The 23,591-nt window shown below is 43.5% G+C and overlaps 1 protein-coding gene across 6 annotated transcripts in view; it reads right to left on the bottom strand.

The window, feature by feature from the left end:
• Positions 1-23,591, bottom strand: part of LOC142748947 (RUN and FYVE domain-containing protein 1-like) — a 543,301-nt gene that overhangs the window by 1,162 nt on the left and 518,548 nt on the right. For 5 of the 6 annotated variants that reach the window (XM_075856376.1, XM_075856375.1, XM_075856373.1 and 2 more), the window contains one exon: positions 10,233-10,979. In XM_075856376.1, coding sequence (XP_075712491.1) covers positions 10,836-10,979 — 144 coding nt within the window. In that variant the 3' untranslated portion in view covers positions 10,233-10,835. Of the gene's footprint in view, positions 1-10,232; positions 10,980-23,591 lie in introns of those variants that run through there. The other variant, XM_075856372.1, reaches the window with a different exon arrangement.

Genomic DNA, 23,591 nt, shown 5'->3' with positions numbered 1-23,591 from the left:
AAGAGCACATGGCCTAATATATAGGTATGCTGGAGTGCTGTGCTTATCTGCTTTTGGACTGTATGTATATATATATATCTATATATATATATATATATATATATATATATATATATACACACACCCACATATATATACACATATATATATATATATACACACACACACAAATATATAAAAAAATTAAAAAGTGTTCTTTTTCACATTTTTAGTGATTTGTCTGCTCATAATAAAAATGTAAAACATGGAATTAAACTAATCTACAAAATTAAAGCCTCATAAGTCTTGTAAAAAAAACAAAGTAAAAATAGGATATTCAAAGCGGTTGCAAAGTTATCATTTAAAGAAGTGCAAATCAGAAATGGAAAATTTAACCTGGACACAGGGGAATCAATGATCCTTGGTCATGAAAGGGTTAAAGTTAATAAAAACAAAACCTGATTTCTCAATTTATGTAAAATGTGGCACCCGATTAGCGTGTTTTAACCCCTTCCCGACATTTGACGTATCCATACGCCAAAGTCGGGTAAGGAAGGCCCCCCCCAGGGGGCGTGGTCTCGGCATGTGAGGAAGACAGACGTGTTCTAGGGAGCTCCCGCCGACCGTGACTAATATCGTGTTATTATCTACACCAGTGACTCACAAGAGCTCCGGTACATTGAGGTATGCCCCGGGGGAAGAATCTCAAGCCATCGGATAAGGTTACGCCGACATCTTCGCTGTCCCGCTTCCTGAGACCACGCACATCACAGAGGCAGGAAGAATCCATCATGGCGACCGCTGCTCACAGCGTGACTCCACAACGGCCGGCTGTGATCCCGCCGCCTTGTCCCGGTGCTACCACAAGTGCGTCTACCCCAGTGCGGCCTCTCCTGGATACCCCAGCCATTAGACAAGACACAGAGAGTTCCCCTGTTGAAGCTCCATGGTCATCTAGTCCTGTCTCTCCGTTTTTGTCTGAGACGCCATTGACGAGACTAGATCTGTCTGAGGCCCTTAAGCATCTACCATCCCAGAGTTTCTTTGACAATATGTTAGGCAGGATGGAAAAAATGCAACGCACATGTCTGGAAGAGGTGAACCGTACAGTGGAACAAATGTGCTCCCGGGTATTGGCCATAGAACAGCAGACAGCTTCACATGGCGATAGATTAGAAAGGCTGGAGAACCAAATTCGCTCTCAACAGTCACTAATGCAATCTATGGCCTTGGAACATGACGATTTAGAGAAGAGGAACAGGCGCAATAATGTGCGTATCAGGGGACTACCAGAAGATAAAGAGGGAAATAATATCCGTGCCCTGGTGACGGAAATGTTCAATGGCATTCTGGGGGTTGCCCCTGGACAATCATATTGAACTGGACAGAGTGCACAGAGCACTGGGGCCGGTGTCACAAGACCCGGGGAGACCTCGAGATATTGTCTGCAGAATCCATTATTTTACTGTTAAACACACCTTAATGCGCAAAATGCGCAACTTGGGTCATGTGAAGTTTAGAGGTGCTGAGATTCACATTCTGCCTGATCTATCGGCTCGTACATTGCATATGAGACGTGTACTACGTCCGTTGCTAGACATAATCAGAGATGCTGAAGCGACATATATGTGGGGATTTCTGTTTCACCTTATTGTCAGAAAGCAGGGCTCGATGATTACCATTCACTCCCCGCAAGATTTGCCCGCGCTTTTTGTTTTTTCTGGATGTCCCACCGAGCGCCATTCCGGACTGGATTTCTGCATCCCTGAATTACCGGCCATCTCGACGTGGAAGGAACCGCCCGATGGATCCACCTCAACCCGGACCGCAGCGCATCAGACCGGCGAGGCAGCTCCAGCCATAAATGGGACTCAGCATTAATAGTAAGTTTTATTTGGGGCTTGTGGTCAGATCTCTAGATAGCTCTGAAAAACACATGTACACATGTATTACTGAATGTTGTCTTGCAGTTCTTCGATACCAGATTCCTGAGTAGGTTATATGTGTAGTTCCAGCAAAAGGCTGAGAGGTTGTGTAATGTTGCAATGGTATTGTTTAGTGACTATGAGAGTCTTTCTTGAGAATTGCTCTTGAAAGAGTACTAGTTATATTTCAGGAGGTAATAATGGATGGGTCTTTTGATAGCTGAAGGGTGTTTAATTGCCCGTAGACCATTATTTAGACTGGCTTCATCTGACAAGAATGTTTAAACCTACTGTTAAGAAGGGGATATAGCTGTACGTTATTTCAGTATATACATATGAAGCGGGGACCATGGATACCTCAGCAATATGGAAGAATGCGCTAGTACGAAGCGGCTTGTTTATATCTTCGATATTGCTGAGATGACGACAGGCCTATCACAGATCGTCTCTGACAGCTTATTGACTGGGACATAGGGGCAACTGCTATGACGACTCTGGTCACATATACGGTAACTAGACTATTTTGTGTAGACTGGGGAACGCGGGAGACTGACTGGGGAGGAATTTAGGGCCTGACTTTCTTCTGCAGATGATGGGACAGCTGTGGGTGTTCTGGGGCGGGGAGTGGGGAGGCTAGCAGAGATGTCCTGATGGGCAGTGGGCTTTATGGGAAAGAAATGGCCTCGTGTTTCTACTGACCAGTTCTCGTCGCTTGACCGGAAATGGTTGGGGTCATCTCTTGAATGTCGGTTACCCCCATAGGGGATTTACGGTATGGGGTAGCCTATGCATCTGTTGACATAGGATCCTGTATTGGCTTCACTTACAGGTGTTAGTTAGTTGAATTTAGGAAGACCTCCTAGGGGGTTTTATCGGTTGCTGGTTGTACTTTCAACAAATTACACGGGAGGTGGTCTCCACTTCCTTAGATACCTTACTTACTCTCTCCTTAGGTGTATCCTCCGGAGAGTCTCGCCGGTCGAGCCTCTTCGAATCCTTTGGACTTCCTTAGAGTATTTCCTAATTCTTTTTAACTTTTTGACTATCTTTACTTCTCTCCTTCATTCTCTTTGCTTTCTTTCCCGTTTTCCCCTTTCTTTCTTCCCTCACAGCACTCGATGACCATGAACACCGATGTAAAGCTCCTCTCCTATAATGTCAGGGGTTTGAGAACTCCCGAGAAGCGCTCAGTGGTCCTCGCGGAACTATGGAGACTTGGAACTCAGGTGGCGTTCCTTCAGGAGACGCACTTCAGAAAGGATAAGGTACCCAAACTCTCCAATAGACGCTTCCCATATTGAAATCATGGTTGCTCAGAGGATTCTAGATCTAGAAGAGTAAGCATTCTTATAGCACAAAATGTACCATGGGTCTTCACTGATTCTCTAGCAGATCCCCAGGGTAGATTTCTACTAGTAAAGGGCACACTCTTTTCACAGAAGGTCACATTGGCTAATCTATACCTACCAAATTCAGGACAATCGGGGGCTATTGCTGCTTATATGGAACAGCTCCAGTCTTTTGGGGAGGGCCTTATTGTAGTTGGAGGGGACTTCAATGTGGCACTGGAGCAACATTTAGATGTCTCCAGAGGAGCTTCGCATCTTCCTTTCTCGCAACTCCGATCCATTAAAAAAACGATTCATGATCATCAGTTGGTGGACGTATGGAGGACTCTGTACCCGGGATCTCGCAATTACTCCTATTACTCGGCGACTCACGATATGTTCTCCAGAATAGATTACTTTTTCATAAGCCATTTTCATCTTGATAGAGTGATGGGAGCGGACATTCATACGTCCCCTATATCGGATCATTCGCCCATTTCGCTTTCTCTCTCTTTTGCTCCGCCTTCCCAGACGCATGGCCGTTGGAAACGTAATGAATTTTTGCTTCATCACCCTGAAGCACAGGCAGAAATACGCAGTGAGCTGAAACAGTATTTCGCTACCAATGATGGTTCAGTGCCAAACCCGCTCACTTTATGGGAAGCTCATAAATGTTACATAAGAGGCTTTTTCATTAAATGGGGGGCGAGGCTCAAGAGAGAGAGGGTGGCAAAGACAAGCGGTTTGTTGGCTAAGATTTGTGAAGTGGAGACCAAACATAAACACTGGTTAAATGCCGTAGAATATTTTATGAGTGTGGAAATAAGCCAGGGAAAATTCTGGCAAATGCCTTGAGGGTCCAGAGAGCCTCCACGTATGTCCCCCAGATTGCTTCAAATACGGGTGTGAAGGTTACCTCCCCGGGGGATATTGCACGCTATTTTAGGGAGTTTTATTTGTCTCTTTATCAGCTAGAGCCGCATTCTCCACCCACTCGTGTGGCTATCCAGGAATACATATCTCCTTCGGGTCTCCCTCAGCTGTCTTCCAACGATTGCGCCGCATTAGACCACCAAATAACTCTTGAAGAGCTTTCAAGGGCAGTGCAAGACACCAAACCAGGGAAAGCCCCGGGTCCGGATGGACTGACGGTGGGCTATTATAAAATGTTTATGGCTCAACTAGCGGACAGGTTTCTGGTGGCTCTCAATGCAATATCATCGGGCAGTTCAGTTCCTTCAGATTCCTTGAATGCTACTATAGTGGTCATTCCAAAGGACGGAAAGGATCCCTCCTCTTGTTCTAGCTACAGACCAATATCCCTGCTCATCGTGGATCTGAAATTATTTTCTAAGATACTGGCAAATCGATTGGCCCCATTGATGACCACAGTGGTCCACAGAGACCAAACAGGTTTCATTCCATCTAGGGAAGCGAGAGACAACACGACTAAGGCTCTTAATCTTGTCCACTGGGCCAACTCGCAGGAAAACTCCTACGATTGTTTTGTCTACAGACGCGGAGAAGGCCTTTGATCGGGTCGGGTGGCCTTTTCTGTTTGGAACTTTGGAATTTTTGGGTCTGGGACCCAACATGCGAACTTGGGTTGGCGCTCTATATTCCTCGCCTTCGGCTTCTGTGAGGGTAAATGGTACCTATTCTTCTCCCTTTGGGATTCATTACGGTACGAGACAGGGCTGCCCACTGTCACCTCTGCTTTTTGCTCTTGCGCTAGAGCCCTTTTTATGCAAGATCAGGGGTAATGTTAATGTACAAGTCTTGAGGCTGGGGGATAAATCTGTAGAAGTGGCCGCATATGCCGATGATCTATTATTTTTTGTGACCTCTCCCCATATTTCTATGCCCAACCTTATGAAGGAATTTCGGATATATGGATCATTGTCCAATTTTAAAATTAACTTTCAGAAGTCGGAGGCGATGACATTAAATATTCCACAGGATCAAGGGAGGGTTTTGGGTGTCAATTTTCCTTTTAGGTGGACAGTTGACTCGATTAAATATCTGGGTATCAGACTACCGAGTTGTGTAGAAAGGACATTTCAACTTAACTTTCCACCGCTTCTGCAGGCGTTGAGCTGTGATTTGGCCCGGTGGACAAAGGGAACTTTCTGGTGGCTTGGACGAGTGGGCATCATCAAGATGAATGTTCTACCCAGGCTCTTATATTCACTGCAGGCACTGCCAATTAAGATACCCTCTTCCTTTTTTAAAAGGTATATCAATATCTTACTTCATTTGTGTGGGCCAACAAACACCCTAGACTTCAGAGGAGAATCCTGGTCCAAGCCAAGCGTCATGGGTGGATTGGGCTGCCTGATGTGGAGCAATATTACCATGCCATTCCTTTGGCTAGATTGGTGGATTGGTGCCGGCATGAACCCTTTAAGGATTGGATAGCGGTGGAACAAGGTTTTACAGACCTGCCATTGAAATTTCTACCTTGGATGGCTGTGATTCATTGGAGGTCACTAAGTGATCATCCTACCATATATCCAACTTTACAGGTGTTTCGAAAGGTGCGGAGTAGAGAGGGAATTTCACGAATGTTATCACCCCTCACACCGGTTTTGGGTAACCTGGAATTTGGCCCAGGTCTGTCAGATCAGACCTTCAAGATATGGGTAAAGCAGGGGCATTTTAGAGTAAGTCATTTTTATAGGGGCAACACTTGGCTGCATGGAGGAGAGCTTTCCCAGCCAGAGGGTCTCCCGGAAGCGTCCCAATGGCAGACGTTACAATTGACTCATTACTTATCACGACTGCCTACACCGGTTTCCTATGACCGAGCACTAACTCCCTTTGAAACTTTGTGTTCTCAAACGGGGCATGTGAGACGGGCCCTGTCCAGTCTTTACTGCGTGCTGCTCACTCCTGCTGAAGATTTCATCCCACCATATATTATGAAATGGGAAAGAGATCTTCAGATTACTCTAACACAAGGGCAGAGGGAAAAGATCATGCTCCTCACACATAAGGCGTCTATTAGTAACGCCTATCAGGAAACCAGTTTTAAAATACTATCCCGTTGGTACAGAGTCCCACATGTGCTACATAAAATGTTCCCGGATGTTTCTCCTCTATGTTGGAGATGTGGCAGGGAAGAAGGAACGCTTTTACATATATTCTGGAGCTATGAGAGCCTTCGCCCCATTGGTCAGAGGTTCAAGATATCATTCTTGAGATCACGGGAATCTCGCTGGTAGATGATCCGGCATGGATTTTGCTGCACCACCACGACATACCCGTGGGGTGCTACAGGAAGATGTTAGTGAGACATTTGTTGAACGCAGCTAAGGCTTGTATTCCGGTGGGTTGGAGATCCTCTGAGCCTCCTGTGACTAGACAATGGCTGGAGCGAATTCACGAAATTCGGAGAATGGAGGAGTTACTCCATTCCGCCCCCGAACGGGCAACGCAGTTTCAGAAAACCTGGTTCTATTGATACAAGAGGGTCAGGGGTGAACTGATTAGTGGGGAAACGGGGAGCTCTTGAGTTCTCTCTTGTCTTTGATGTGCTGTGGGGGGGGGGGAGAGTGATGGGAGAACATCTCCCTTTCTCCCTCTTAAGACTTTCTCTACACCCCCCCTTCCTTTTTTCCTTTTACCCTGTCTACCCTTCGTTTACTTCCCTCTTTGGATCAATCGTTTACTAATAATTGATTGAGATGTGGGTGATGGAGGGTCGGATGAGGGCGTAATGCAGGTATTCATGTCTCTCTATACTAATGTTTGCTGTGTATCGATGGTACTATGTTGGGAGGACCTGAATTGCATATTTACTTATTGTTGTTGAAATAAAGGTTGAAATGATCTGCTTTTTCTGTACCCATGTCACCCCTTTTCTTTTTTCTGTATCCCCATTTCCTTTCTTGAAAATAAAAAATTTACTCAATTAAATATCTGGGTATCAGACTACCGAGTTGTGTAGAAAGGACATTTCAACTTAACTTTCCACCGCTTCTGCAGGCGTTGAGCTGTGATTTGGCCCGGTGGACAAAGGGAACTTTCTGGTGGCTTGGACGAGTGGGCATCATCAAGATGAATGTTCTACCCAGGCTCTTATATTCGCTGCAGGCACTGCCAATTAAGATACCCTCTTCCTTTTTTAAAATGGTATATCAATATCTTACTTCATTTGTGTGGGCCAACAAACACCCTAGACTTCAGAGGAGAATCCTGGTCCAAGCCAAGCGTCATGGGGGGATTGGGCTGCCTGATGTGGAGCAATATTACCATGCCATTCATTTGGCTAGATTGGTGGATTGGTGCCGGCATGAACCCTTTAAGGATTGGATAGCGGTGGAACAAGGTTTTACAGACCTCCCATTGAAATTTCTACCTTGGATGGCTGTGATTAATTGGAGGTCACTAAGTAATCATCCTACCATATATCCAACTTTACAGGTGTTTCGAAAGGTGCGGAGTAGAGAGGGAATTTCACGAATGTTATGACCCCTCACACCGGTTTTGGGTAACCCGGAATTTGGCCATAGTCTGTCAGATATGACCTTCAAGATATGGGTACAGCAGGGGCATTTTAGAGTAAGTCATTTTTATAGGGGCAACGCTTGGCTGCGTGGAGGAGAGCTTTCCCAGCCAGAGGGTCTCCCGGAAGCGTCCCAATGGCAGACGTTACAATTGACTCATTACTTATCACGACTGCCTGCACCGGTTTCCTATGACCGAGCACTAACTCCCTTTGAAACTTTGTGTTCTCAAACGGGGCATGTGAGACGGGCCCAGTCCAGTCTTTACTGCGTGCTGCTCACTCCTGCTGAAGATTTCATCCCACCATATATTACGAAATGGGAAAGAGATCTTCAGATTACTCTAACACAAGGGCAGAGGGAAAAGATCATGCTCCTCACACATAAGGCGTCTATTAGTAACGCCTATCAGGAAACCAGTTTTAAAATACTATCCCGTTGGTACAGAGTCCCACATGTGCTACATAAAATGTTCCCGGATGTTTCTCCTCTATGTTGGAGATGTGGCAGGGAAGAAGGAACGCTTTTACATATATTCTGGAGCTATGAGAGCCTTCGCCCCATTGGTCAGAGGTTCAAGATATCATTCTTGAGATCACGGGAATCTCGCTGGTAGATGATCCGGCATGGATTTTGCTGCACCACCACGACATACCCGTGGGGTGCTACAGGAAGATGTTAGTGAGACATTTGTTGAACGCAGTTAAGGCTTGTATTCCGGTGGGTTGGAGATCCTCTGAGCCTCCTGTGACTAGACAATGGCTGGAGCGAATTCACAAAATTCGGAGAATGGAGGAGTTACTCCATTCCGCACCCGAACGGGCAACGCAGTTTCAGAAAACCTGGTTCTATTGATACAAGAGGGTCAGGGGTGAACTGATTAGTGGGGAACCGGGGAGCTCTTTACTTCTCTCTTGTCTTTGATGTGCTGTGGGGGGGAGGGGAGGGGAGAGTGATGGGAGAACATCTCCCTTTCTCCCTCTTAAGACTTTCTCTACACCCCCCCTTCCTTTTTTCCTTTTACCCTGTCTACCCTTCGTTTACTTCCCTCTTTGGATCAATCGTTTACTAATAATTGATTGAGATGTGGGTGATGGAGGGTCGGATGAGGGCGTAATGCAGGTATTCATGTCTCTCTATACTAATGTTTGCTGTGTATCGATGGTACTATGTTGGGAGGACCTAAATTGCATATTTACTTATTGTTGTTGAAATAAAGGTTGAAATGATCTGCTTTTTCTGTACCCATGTCACCCCTTTTCTTTTTTCTGTATCCCCATTTCCTTTCTTGAAAATAAAAAATTTGAAATACAAAACAAAAAAAAAAAAGGAAGGCCCCCAGGTCCACCATCTTTGTGCTCCTAGGGTTTAATTAGAAGCCTGTCAGAATCACGATATTCTGCAATACATTAGTATTGCAGTATATCGTGCAAGCAATCTAACGATCCCTGGTTGAAGTCCCCTAGGGCGACTAATAAAAAAAGTTAAATTAGTAAAATAAAGTTGTATTTTTTTATGTAAAAAAATTAAAAGTCCAAAAAAAAAAACCTTTTGCCATTTTCCCCCTAGAGCACAGTAAAAAAAAAAGAAAAAACATAATTGGTATCACCGCGTCCGTAAAAGTCTGACCTATTAAACGGCAGAATCTCTATTTTTGGGTCACCTTTTCTCCCACAAAAAAAATGAAATAAAAAGTGATCAAAACGTCGCATGTACCCCAAAATGGTATCATTAAAAACGACAGCTTATCCCGCAAAAAATAAGCCCACATACCACTAAAAAGTTATGGCTCTCGAAATTTGGCGACACAAAATAAATTTTATTTTTTACACTTAGGTATTTACTTGTAAAAGTAGTAAAATATAAAAAAACTATATGTATTTGGTAGCGCTGTAATCGCATTGACCCACAGAATAAAGTTAACATGTTGTTTTAATTGCACAGTGAATTCCGTAAAAACGAAGCGCAAAATACAATGGAGGAATCACTGTCTTTTTCACTTTCTACCCCACAAATAATATTTTTTTTCCCTTTTCCTAGTACATTATATGGCACAATAAATGGTGCTACGAAACACTACAACTCGTCCCGCAAAAATAAAGGCCCCATAGGACTATATTGACGGAAAAATAAAAAAGTTATGGCTTTTGGAATGTGGGGAGGAAAAAACAAAAATGAAAATCTGAAAAAGGGCTGCAGCGGGAACGGGTTAACAGTATTTATCAAACCTACTTTTCCTGTGTTTATTTATCATGTATTTTGTTACAAGCAGTGAGAGGAAACAAAGTTTCCATGTGTGGAACAAACTGTCAGCTAGCTAGTATCATTGTACAGTGGTACGGATTTGAAAATTATGAAATGTCAGAAACTTGGACAAAGTTGAGAGAAAAGTGATCGAACAGTAAAATGAAAAACAACAAAAAAGAGGAATGTAAAGGAAGAAATAAGAGTCGTAGACGTTGATCAATAATCAAATGTATATTTTTCTTACTTTGTGGTATCAAATAATGATTTGCAGCAAACATGAGCTGCATATTTTGATAAAAGTGAAGCATTGTAAAAACAAGGCACATTTCTTTTGTATGTAATTTACAGATATGGATATACCAAAAGATAGTCACAAAAATAGTACAGATTTTCCATTTTAGTACAGATTTTCACAAAATATTATACAATTGATAAATGTATACCTTGTTTGACTGCGTTTTAGTGATTAGATTTGTGAACATGAGAAGAATAATCAAACATTCGTAACAGGCAAAAATAATTTTACATAGAAAAGTTTACTAAGATTTTGCAATATAAGAAGATCTATGGCAGCATAAAAAACAAAAACAAAGACTCATTCTTTGTCAAGCATACATATGCTTGACAAAGACTCCTGCGTGAATTGGAACGTTACATGTGTTTTTTTGGGCCTGTGTAAGATGTCATATGGATGCTGTCACGGATTTTGATGATGGTCTGGAATTTGGCATTTTTTGGACATTGACAGATTTTTTTTTAATCTAGGGATATTTTATATTTAGCGAGTGCTGTAGGCAATCAAACCTTTAATAATAAGATTTTGCATTGACACTTTAAAGAATCAGACCTTAAGAGCAGTTAGAGGAACATCTCTGGAGTAGTAGGTTGTGGCACGTGTCACATACACGAACAGGCTTAGGGTATGATGGCAATGAAAGTTCATTACTTGAGCAGGTATTGCAAAAGATATCTCCACAGTTTCGACAATGATGCTAAAAAAACAAAACAAAAAAACAAAACATCATTTTTGAATGAAGAAGAAAATTGGACCATCTTGTGACTCAATAAGAAACCAATTCCTCTTCTTTTCTTATGCACATTGACATCACTTATTCATAACCATTCAGAAATTCAAAAGCATCTTCCAATTGAAAGAGGTTTTCTCATAATGATCATTCATCAACTATACACAGGATAGGTGATAAAGGTCTGATCGGTGAGGGTCCAACCATTGGCACCTCCACTGATCCTACGTGAATAGAGCGGTACTGCGCATGCTCAGGCCACTGCTTTGTTCACATTCTGTGGGACTGCTGCATATAGATGGGGCTCCAGTGGTCCTGTGGATAGGTGATAAATGATCATTATAGGAAAACCTTTAAAACCCAGGATCACAGACACAGTTTGATGCAGTTTTTGGTGCAATTTTTGAGCCAAACACAGGAGTCTTCTCCTTATACCGTTCTTTCTTTTTGGATCCACTGCTGGCTTGAGCTAAAAAAACGGAAACAAAAACTGCACCAAAACCGTGTGTTCGGGTGTGTTTCCCCAAAATGTATTAGGTTTCATTAGACAGCTTCCTCCTGCTGCATTGTTATTAGGTGGGGATTTTAATACTCCCTTCTCTGACACTGGATAGAATAAGAGATAACCCCCATTCTCCACCCTATCCTCTCACATCCGCAAACTGGTTAGGTCCCATGCGCTCTATGACTTTTCGCGAATAGATCACTAAGGAAGAAATTGTATACTTTCTTCACGCACACACACAATACCAATAAGTGCATAGATATTTTCGTTGGCAATTACCTTGCCCTAGAACTTTTTAGGAAAGTTGACTTTGGTTTTATTAACTGGTTGGATCATGCCCCCTGTAGTAACGGTCAGTTCACACTGAGTTTCTTGGTACTGTTTTAGAAGCAGCGCCAAGAAACGTCTCAAATTGCTCCCTTTGATTTCAATGGGAGGCAGAGTTTTTTTTTTTCCTGGGGCGGCTTTTGGCCGCTTGTGGAAAAAAAATCAGCATGCTCTTTAATCACGCGGTTTCTGCCTCTGACCTACCATTGATATCAAAGGGAGGCAGATAAATACCCTCAATGGCAGGGTTGACAACCGTCCATTAATTCACGGACAGTCCGTGAAATGAGAGGACTTTTGGCAACTGTCCATTGTGTCCGGAATAAAAAGAATGTGTCCGTGATTTCTATATTTTTTTTGTTGTCCAAGGAGCTGCACATGTGCAAGTTGTATGCGCCGGGTAACACGCAGGCTGCGTGATGACCTCTCATATAGTACATTGTTAGAAGCCTTCCCAGCCCCTGTGCACCACGTCTGGTCTATATACACACAGTTTAACTCAAATGTAAAAACAAAGAAAAAAACACCAAAAAGACGGGTCAAAGTTCAAAGGTTAAGTGGTGCACTGTAAATGTCAGGGAGGATACTGACCACATTATGTTTCGTTCCTTCTTCACCAATACATATATTTCCCATACATATGATTGTTGTACTGATTTATTTTAGTAATTGTTATTGCGGTTTTATTGTTATGCAAAAACTCTTAAAATTCTGGAATCTTATTCATAATTTTGAATTGTATACTGCTACAACATCTATACCAGTGTTTTATAACACAGAAAAGTTTTTATTGTGTTTTTAAAAAAAAATTTGGTTCCCCTCTTTTGTTTCCAGTATCCTCCCCGACATTTACGGTGCACCACTTAACCTTTGACCCGTCTTTTTGTCAGTTTTTTTCTTCGTTTTTACATTTCAGTTAAACCGTGTGTATATATACCCCTGTCATTTGGATGTATTTTATTGCCTGATGAGGACGCCGCTCCGGCGTTGAACCGCGTAGCTTGCACATTCTTCTTTTACCCATTAAACCACGAACATCGTTCATTACTATTTATATTAACAGCAGCGCCCGTGTGGTCCATTTTTCCCTTTTTTCAATCAACTATCCACCGGCAGCACCTCCTGGTTGTTGCAATACTGGACCTAAGCAGCAGCTGTTTGTGTCCCAGTGCACTTTCACCACCGGTGTTATACCTGCCAGTATTTCACACTCACAAGGTGAGCACCAGCCGTGGTTTACTTGTTCTCCCAGTTTATCGGGTTAATTTGCACCATGTGGCGCCGTGTCTTCCTTTTTCTCTATTTTAGTTCCAATGTGTGCATTGTGTGCATGTGTAGTTTGTGTGCATGTGTATGCAGGTGTAGTATGTGTATGTGTGCAGGTGTAGTATGTGTGCAGGTGTAGTTTGTGTGCAGGTGTCTTTTGTGTGCAGGTGTAGTTTGTGTGCAGGTGTAGGTTGTGTGCAGATGTAGTTTGTGTGCAGGTGTAGTTTGTGTGCATGTGTAGTTTGTGTGCATTGTGTGCATGTGTAGTATGTGCGCATGTGTAGTATGTGCGCATGTGTAGCATGTGCGAATGTGTAGTATGTGCGCATGTGTAGTATGTGCGCATGTGTAGCATGTGCGCATGTGTAGCATGTGCGCATGTGTAGTATGTTCGCATGTGTAGTATGTGCGCATGTGTAGTATGTGCGCAAGTGTAGTATGTGTGCAAGTGTAGTATGTGCGCATGTGTAGTATGTGCGCATGTGTAGTATGTGCGCATGTGTAGTATGTGCGCATGTGTAGTATGTGCGCATGTGTAGTATGTGCGCATGTGTAGTATGTGCGCATGTGTAGTTTGTGCGCATGTGTAGTTTGTGCGCAGGTGTAGTTTGTGCGCAGGTGTAGTTTGTGCACAGGTGTAGTTTGTGCGCAGGTGTAGTTTGTGCGCATGTGTAGTTTGTGTGCATGTGTATGCAGGTGTAGTATGTGTATGTGTGCAGGTGTAGCATGTGTGCAGGTGTAGTATGTGTGCAGGTGTAGCTTGTGTGCAGGTGTAGCTTGTGCGCAGGTGTAGTTTGTGCGCAGGTGTAGTTTGTGCGCAGGTGTAGTTTGTGCGCAGGTGTAGTTTGTGCGCATGTGTAGTTTGTGCGCAGGTGTAGTTTGTGCGCATGTGTAGTTTGTGTGCATTGTGTGCATGTGTAGTATGTGCGCATGTGTAGTATGTGCGCATGTGTAGTATGTGCGAATGTGTAGTATGTGCGCATGTGTAGCATGTGCGCATGTGTAGCATGTGCGCATGTGTAGCATGTGCGCATGTGTAGTATGTGCGCATGTGTAGTATGTGCGCAAGTGTAGTATGTGCGCATGTGTAGTATGTGCGCATGTGTAGTATGTGCGCATGTGTAGTATGTGCGCATGTGTAGTATGTGCGCATGTGTAGTATGTGCGCATGTGTAGTTTGTGCGCATGTGTAGTTTGTGCGCAGGTGTAGTTTGTGCACAGGTGTAGTTTGTGCACAGGTGTAGTTTGTGCGCAGGTGTAGTTTGTGCGCAGGTGTAGTTTGTGCGCATGTGTAGTTTGTGTGCATGTGTATGCAGGTGTAGTATGTGTATGTGTGCAGGTGTAGCATGTGTGCAGGTGTAGTATGTGTGCAGGTGTAGTTTGTGTGCAGGTGTAGTTTGTGCGCAGGTGTAGTTTGTGCGCAGGTGTAGTTTGTGCGCATGTGTAGTTTGTGCGCAGGTGTAGTTTGTGCGCAGGTGTAGTATGTGCGCATGTGTAGTATGTGCGCATGTGTAGTTTGTGCGCATGTGTAGTTTGTGCGCATGTGTAGTTTGTGCGCAGGTGTAGTTTGTGCGCAGGTGTAGTTTGTGCGCATGTGTAGTTTGTGCGCAGGTGTAGTTTGTGCGCAGGTGTAGTATGTGCGCATGTGTAGTATGTGCGCATGTGTAGTTTGTGTGCATGTGTATGCAGGTGTAGTATGTGTATGTCTGCAGGTGTAGTATGTGTGCAGGTGTAGTTTGTGTGCAGGTGTAGTTTGTGTGCAGGTGTAGTTTGTGTGCAGGTGTAGTTTGCGTGCAGGTGTAGTTTGCGTGCAGGTGTAGTTTGCGTGCAGGTGTAGTTTGCGTGCCGGTGTAGTTTGTGTGCAGGTGTAGTTTGTGTGCAGGTGTAGTTTGTGTGCAGGTGTAGTTTGCGTGCAGGTGTAGTATGTGTGCAGGTGTAGTATGTGTGTATGTGTAGTTTGTGTGCATGTGTAGTATGTGTGCAGGTGTAGTGTGTGTGCATGTGTAGTATGTGTGCACTGAGTGCATGTGTAGTTTGTGTGCATGTGTAGTATGTGTGCATGTGTAGTGTGTGTGCATGTGTAGTATGTGTGCACTGAGTGCATGTGTAGTTTGTGTGCATGTGTAGTATGTGTGCATGTGTAGTATGTGCGCATGTGTAGTATGTGCGCATGTGTAGTTTGTGCGCATGTGTAGTTTGTGCGCATGTGTAGTTTGTGCGCATGTGTAGTTTGTGCGCATGTGTAGTTTGTGCGCATGTGTAGTTTGTGCGCATGTGTAGTTTGTGCGCATGTGTAGTTTGTGCGCAGGTGTAGTTTGTGCGCAGGTGTAGTTTGTGCGCAGGTGTCGTTTGTGCGCATGTGTAGTTTGTGCGCAGGTGTAGTTTGTGCGCAGGTGTAGTATGTGCGCATGTGTAGTATGTGCGCATGTGTAGTTTGTGTGCATGTGTATGCAGGTGTAGTATGTGTATGTCTGCAGGTGTAGTATGTGTGCAGGTGTAGTTTGTGTGCAGGTGTAGTTTGTGTGCAGGTGTAGTTTGCGTGCAGGTGTAGTTTGCGTGCAGGTGTAGTTTGCGTGCCGGTGTAGTTTGCGTGCCGGTGTAGTTTGTGTGCAGGTGTAGTTTGTGTGCAGGTGTAGTTTGTGTGCAGGTGTAGTTTGCGTGCAGGTGTAGTATGCGTGCATGTGTAGTATGTGTGCAGGTGTAGTGTGTGTGCATGTGTAGTATGTGTGCACTGAGTGCATGTGTAGTTTGTGTGCATGTGTAGTATGTGTGCATGTGTAGTATGTGTGCATGTGTAGTATGTGTGCATGTGTAGTATGTGTGCATGTGTAGTATGTGTGCATGTGTAGTATGTGCGCATGTGTAGTATGTGCGCATGTGTAGTATGTGCGCATGTGTAGTATGTGCGCATGTGTAGTTTGTGCGCATGTGTAGTTTGTGCGCATGTGTAGTTTGTGCGCATGTGTAGTTTGTGCGCATGTGTAGTTTGTGCGCATGTGTAGTTTGTGCGCATGTGTAGTTTGTGCGCATGTGTAGTTTGTGCGCATGTGTAGTTTGTGCGCATGTGTAGTTTGTGCGCATGTGTAGTTTGTGCGCATGTGTAGTTTGTGCGCATGTGTAGTATGTGCGCATGTGTAGTATGTGCGCATGTGTAGTATGTGCGCATGTGTAGTATGTGCGCATGTGTAGTATGTGCGCATGTGTAATATGTGTGAATGTGTGTCAGGGATCATTACCATGTATATTGTTTGCAAAAATATTATCCTTACATATATATCAGTATATTACACAAAGAATTGGAATGTAACAAAATGGACCATGTATCAGGAACACGCCTATGGAAGACACCGCCCCTGGAATTCAAGAGGAGTGTACAGAAGAACTTAGAGCTGAGGAGCCAATAGGGCTTAAGCACGTCCCACCTTCCTACCGGGAAGTTTTTTTGTTCAATAAAAAAAGTTTTGTTCACTTCCTACCTCAGGATGTCTACCACCATTCGTCTGTTTGGTACATATCTTCCACGCATGCCCTCAGTTCCAATTTACAGAGGTGGCTATTCGGTGTGGAATAACAGGGTGAAGGAAGTTTGCCCTGACAATTGGTGCCAAGCGTGGGGCCACACTTGAGGGGATCTCGGAATCTGGACAACCGACAATCACAGGGTGAAACAGACGACCCGGGACTGCCCACTGAAGGAGCCTGATCAACAATAACACGGTAAGTCAGTTGATTTTATTAATCTTCGACTTATCTGTGTTAGTGGACGGTCTTGTGGGAATATGTATAACCCTTGTCGGTTGGCTGGATTATCTCAGGCGACAGGAGAGACATCCCCGCTGTGTGGTCACGTACCCGTAAGAAATTAGTCGCGCCCGACTAACCATCCTCTGGGTAATTAGGGACTAGATAGAAAATATAACCTGTTTTATACAGGGGCATGATAAGTCGTGAGTAATTTTCCAGCAAGACCTGTGAGTTGCAGACCGGGAGATTGTAATATTCCAGCGAAATTTTAATATTCCAGCGAGATCTATGAGTTGCAGACTGGGAAATTGTAATATTCCAGCGAGATTTAATAAAATTGCAGACTGGGAAATTGTAATATTTCGGCGAGACCTAGAGAGTTGCAGACTGCGAAATTTTAATATTTCCGTCTAGACCTAGAGAGTTGTAGACCGAAATGGTGTTATATAAATTACGTGTATAATATACACGGTTAGAATGGATGGTTTACGGTCCATATTCAAATCATCAGGACTATCTGTACCCGGACGATCCTATTTGTATAATTTGGTGAAGCGAATGGAAGTTGGAAATAAGAAAGGCATTGTATGTTATATGTATTAGAAAACACAGGACCAGCCGCCGCACTGTAATGGCGGCCGTACCTCATGTTGAGTGTATTCTCATTGTGGGCAGCAAAACCCCCCTCACGGCTGAGCAATGCGCTTCCTGTGGGAGAGGCTGCCCCCCCCCCACCCCTGATGAGGTCACGCCCGGCCCAATGAAATGAGTATGAAATGATAGCCTTGTTAATTTTGTCATTTCCCTCAGTAACGAGTTGTCAATAACACATTCTGCAGTGTTTTCTTCTATTCTAGATTCCGTCCCAGGGTGCAGGACGCTGTGCACTGGTGAAAAGACACGTCATCATAATATAGAGATGGTGGCCAACAGATTGTACACTGTTACAGATTATGTGTTTGATGTTTTGAACGTAGATAATTCCTATACAATAGTGTGATGAATGATTGCAGATACGTACGTACGTACGTACGTACGTACGTTGTTTTGCCGGCATTGAAATTGTTAAGATTGTGAGAATACAAGCTGTGAGGAGTGAGTGTGTGACCCCCTCCTATAGAATGCGATGGTGTGGGGGAGGGGGGCTGTGTGATGTGTGCAGTGTGAAAAGCAGACCGACTGGTATACAGGGCGTGGACTGATTAGACAAGGGATTACAATATTGCACTGATTTTAGATCTATATTGTATGCTCTTATTTTTAACAGCAGTAATGTCTAAAACACAAAATTCTTAGTGTTTTGTGTATGGGGTTAAAATCAGTTTCTTTTTTCTGTGTACAGGAAAGTTTCTTATCTTTGCGCATGCACTGTTGTTGATAAAAGTTACGCTGCATATTTATGTGTTATGATGTGATAAGATTTAATGCGTTTTGATGTTAATTCAAATGTATTAAACTACAGATATTGTGAGACACTGGGTCTTGAAAATGTATGTGCCCCCACTGTTCCCTATTCTTGTATATAGTTTATTGGTTTCCAGAAATTAATATTACCAGATATAATATTTTCAGTTTTATGTAATAATTAATTACAATTGTTTTGTTTTTACACATGAGGTACGTGCTATAGTGCTGCCTAAATGTTATTTTGGAAAATGTGAAATGTTTTACAGGTAAATGGTTGCAAGTTATTTTAAAGATAAAATTTATTTTTGTCAGGAGAAAGTAATTTTTGTTTCAGGCTGTTGTGTATTACAGGGGGCTAAACTAGTGCCCCCCAGATAGAGTGCCCAACCTTATTATGATGAGATGTAGTTTTGAATCCTGCTACATTACTTTCGCAGAGTCCACAAAGGGGGGAGTGGTGAAGGGACTGATCAGGTACAATTTTGGTTTGTTTTTAATTAATGAATTTGGTTCCAGGAGATCTACAAAATGTGTATGAGACCCCAATGAGTAATCCAGATTAAATGTGTATAAGAGTAACCTAAATGTTGAGGTTTTTCTGTGTAGATCCTTCCAGAACAGTAAATATGGCACTGGGTATGCTGTGCTGTAGTCTCCACCCAATATGAGGTATTGTGTAAGGGACCATCCCCCTCCAGCACATTGACCCAAGAGGCCGAGGTCACTCACAGATGAGTCTTGACAGATTTAGGAGGGAAGGAACCTGATAAAAGTGAGATTCTCAAAGTGTTCTGGATTATCAGATGAGTGTTTTTATTTTAGATAGTGAAGATGACACCCCTTTGAAATGTTCTATCTATATGTAACATGGGTTTTTAATGTAAATTTGTAATGTAGAAATACTTGATCATATACAGTATGTACAAGACAGGATGCGATGCACCAGGTAAATCATCCCGAAACCACTCTCACCTTCTGATTCATCAAAAGGAGCAGAGCTGGAGGTGCTAGCTGAGGCTGTAACCTGGCAGAAGGTAAGACAGCCGACATTTACACTGACTCTAGGTATGCTTTTGGCATCGCCCACAATTATGGGCCCATTGGTAGTAGGAACTTTATTGGATCATCGGGTAAGCCAATTGAGAGAGCAAGAGAATACAGAACTGACAACAAGTGTATGTGCGGCCAGGTGTCAGTAAATTGGCTTGTCCCTGGATACAATAATGCCACCGCTAGGTTTGTAGCAGCCTGCATGATGTGCGCACGGCATGACATAGGTAAAACAGCAAAGGTACCTGTGAAAAGTGCAGCCCGGCCAGATTACCCGTCCCAGCGACTGCAGAACATACAACTACCTGAGGTAGAAGTATATGACAATGTGCTCGTGTGTGTAGACCTGTTCTCAGGGGGGTCTGAAGCCCGGCCGGTATCTTCCCCACTGCGAATGTTGTGTGTAGTGACAGGGGAACAGTGTTATCCCAAGTATTGAACTGGTGTTTGTACAATGATAAGGTGTCAGCAGTTCTCCAGATGTTGTCCCAAAGTTAGTTTGTTTAATAACGATATTCAAAAAGTGTTGTGGGAATATTAAATACTGAGGTTAAGTTTTATGTAAAGTTCTGGACCAGCCTTAGCATTGGACTATTGGAAGCGTGCATCAGTATTATGTTTGTGTAAATGATAACTTCTCAGTGCAAGAAGATTCCCATTTGAAAATATTTTTGTTGTGAAAGGAAAATTTTATAGCAGAGAATTCCATGCAGTGTATATGTGTATGTATAGATATATATAAAGAGAAGAAGAGTCAGTTTGTAGGTATCAGTTTTAGTTACTGCCCAGTGTGAACGTTTAACATAAATCTGTCATTGTTAATGTTTTTCTTCAAATTAATTATCTGATTAAGATCAATTACTGATTATGCGATGAAAAGCTTGTTCTCCACAGGAAGAGTCCAACTGGGAGCGGAAGGCGTGAGAACCAGATTCTGACAGAATGTGGACGGATAAAGGAAGGTAAACCGGTAGCACCCAAGGAACTCTTGATGGCACTTGCATTGATGGTGTATGACCTCACATATGCCCCAAGACTGCAAGGATCGATTTGGTAAGATCTAATTGGTATGTTACAGGCCATACAGCTGATGCTGCTAAATTCTGTTAGAGCTGTTTGATTTGCCTACAGAACAGTCCTGGCAGACCGGTGCCAACCTTATCATACTCGCCTCCCACAAAGAGAAGAGACCTTGAGAGGCCTTCCCAGGTAGAACGACCCAGAGTAGGGGGGGGGGGGATTGGTTTGAGATACTTGTCAGATAAACATGTGGAATCTGTGTATATTTCTGTGAATAGGAGATGTTCCAGGTAATCAGCAGAGATCAATGTATAAATCCTGCTGGAAAGTGTGACACACATTGTATTTACATCCAATTTACAGAGGTGGCTATTCGGTGTGGAATAACAGGGAGAAGGAAGTTTGCCCTGATATGTGTCGTTTGTGTGCATGTGTAGTATGTGTGCATTTGTAGTTTGTGTGCATTGTGTGCATGTGTAGTATGTGGGCATGTGTAATATGTGGGCATGTGCAGTATGTGGGCATGTGTAGTATGTGGGCATGTGTAGTATGTGGGCATGTGTAGTATGTGGGCATGTGTAGTATGTGGGCATGTGTAGTATGTGTACATCTTATATATATATTTTAGAAAGTTTGTTTGAAGCCTGATTTTTCATTGGTTTAATTGATAGGATTAGATACCCATAGCAACCAATCAGAGCTCAGCTTTTATTTCTCAACTTGCATTGGAAAGATGAAAGCCGTGATCTGATTGGATGCTGTGGGTAACTGCCTCATGTCTGCTGGGGTTTCTGTACAGGAGCAGGCCGGTTCTCTGACAGGATTGAGGCTGTGGCAGACATGACCGGTGTTTCCAGTCAGCGGTACAGGTGCAGACTTCCTCTCATTACCACACAGAATCCTGTCAGGAACTGCAGCCATAGCACAGGCCTCTCTTCCCTGCTGAAAGAAAACGCACTACAGGTTGTACAGTGAGAGACATTACTGACCAGTATTAATAACTGATGGGAATCTACTGTGACAGGTATGTGGTGTCGTCTCTCTGCGTTTTATGTGCGATGTTTCTGCGTTATATGGGTGAGAACTGAGACTGTCTATATGGGAGGGTCACTGTGACTGTCTTTATATGGGGGGGTCACTGTGACTGTCTATGGAGGGGTCACTGTGACTGTCTATGGAGGGGGTCACTGTGACTGTCTTTATATGGGGGGGTCACTGTGACTGTCTTTATATGGGGGGTCACTGTGACTGTCTTTATATGGGGGGTCACTGTGACTGTCTTTATATGGGGGGTCACTGTGACTGTCTTTATATGGGGGGTCACTGTGACTGTCTATATGGGGGGTCAGTGTGACTGTCTTTATATTCGGGGGCACTGTGACGGTCTTTATATGGGGGGGTCACTGTGACTGTCTATATGAGTGGATCACTGTGACTGTCTTTATATGGGGGGGTCACTGTGACTGTCTTTATATGGGGGTGTCACTGACTGTCTTTATATGGGGGGGGTCACTGTGACTGTCTATATGGGTGGATCACTGTGACTGTCTTTATATGGGGGGGTCACTGTGACTGTCTTTATATGGGGGTGTCACTGACTGTCTTTATATGGGGGGGGGGTCACTGTGACTGTCTATATGGGTGGATCACTGTGACTGTCTTTATATGGGGGGGTCACTGTGACTGTCTATATGGGGCGTCACTGTGACTGTCTATATGGGTGGGTCACTGTGACTGTCTATATCGGGGGTCACTGTGACTGTTTATATGGGGGGTCACTGTCTTTATATGGGGGGGGTCACTGACTGTCTTTATATGTGGGGGTCACTGTGACTGTCTTTAAATGGGGGTCACTGTGACTGTCTTTATGGGGGGTCACTGTGACTGTCTATATGGGGGGTCACTGTGACTGTCTATATGGGGGGGTCACTGTGACTGTCTTTATATGGGGGGGGGTCACTGTGACTGTCTTTATATGGGGGGGTCACTGTGATTGTCTTTATATGGGGGGTCACTGTGACTGTCTTTATATGGGGGGTCACTGTGACTGTCTTTATATGGGGGGGTGACTGACTGTCTTTATATGGGGGGGTCACTGACTGTCTTTATATGGGGGGGTCACTGACTGTCTTTATATGGGGGAGTCACTGACTGTCTTTATATGGGGGAGTCACTGACTGTCTTTATATAGGGGAGTCACTATGACTGTCTACATGGGGGTTCACTGTGACTGTCTACATGGGGGGGGGTCACTGTGACTGTCTATATGGGGGGGTGAGTGTGACTGTCTATATGGGGGGGGTCACTGTGACTGTCTATATGGGGGGGTCACTGTGACTGTGTATATGGGTGGGTCACTGTGACTGGCTTTATATGGGGGGGTTTAATTGTACAAATTAAAAATTAGAAAGCGTTGGAATAGAATCATGCAGTCCTAAATCAACACTATATAAATCTGTAATGAATATATTGCTTCATTTCATTTCTTTTATGCTTCCAATAACATTATTTACACTCTCTAGCAATTAAATTCATACTGAGAGGTATTTAAATAGTGACCTTTACTCTATCTATACCTTAAGTCAACCTCCCGAGCAACGCCGGGTATAAAAGCTAGTTGTGTGTATGTATGTGTGTATATGTAGTGTGTGTGTTTTTTTAATGCGTGTATATGTAGTGTGTGTGTTTTAATACGTGTATATGTAATGTGTGTTTTAATGGGTGTATATGTAGTGTGTGTGTTTTTTAATGCGTGTATACAGTGAAGGAAATAAGTATTTGATCCCTTGCTGATTTTGTAAGTTTGCCCACTGTCAAAGACATGAACAGTCTAGAATTTTTAGGCTAGGTTAATTTTACCTGTGAGAGATAGATTATATATATAAAAAAAAAAAAAAAAGAAAATCACATAGTCAAAATTATATATATTTATTTGTATTGTGCACAGAGAAATAAGTATTTGATCCCCTACCAACCATTAAGAGTTCAGCCTCCTCCAGACCAGTTACACGCTCCAAATCAACTTGGTGCCTGCATTAAAAACAGCTGTCTTAAATGGTCACCTGTATAAAAGACTCCTGTCCACAGACTCAATTAATCAGTCTGACTCTAACCTCTACAACATGGGCAAGACCAAAGAGCTTTCAAAGGATGTCACGGACAAGATCATAGACCTGCACAAGGTTGGAATGGGCTACAAAACCATAAGTAAGACGCTGGGTGAGAAGGAGACAACTGTTGGTGCAATAGTAAGAAAATGG

This window comes from Rhinoderma darwinii, chromosome 3 (genome assembly GCF_050947455.1).
Source record: "Rhinoderma darwinii isolate aRhiDar2 chromosome 3, aRhiDar2.hap1, whole genome shotgun sequence".
Lineage (NCBI taxonomy): Eukaryota > Metazoa > Chordata > Amphibia > Anura > Rhinodermatidae > Rhinoderma > Rhinoderma darwinii.
This window is presented reverse-complemented; position numbering and strand designations above follow the sequence as displayed.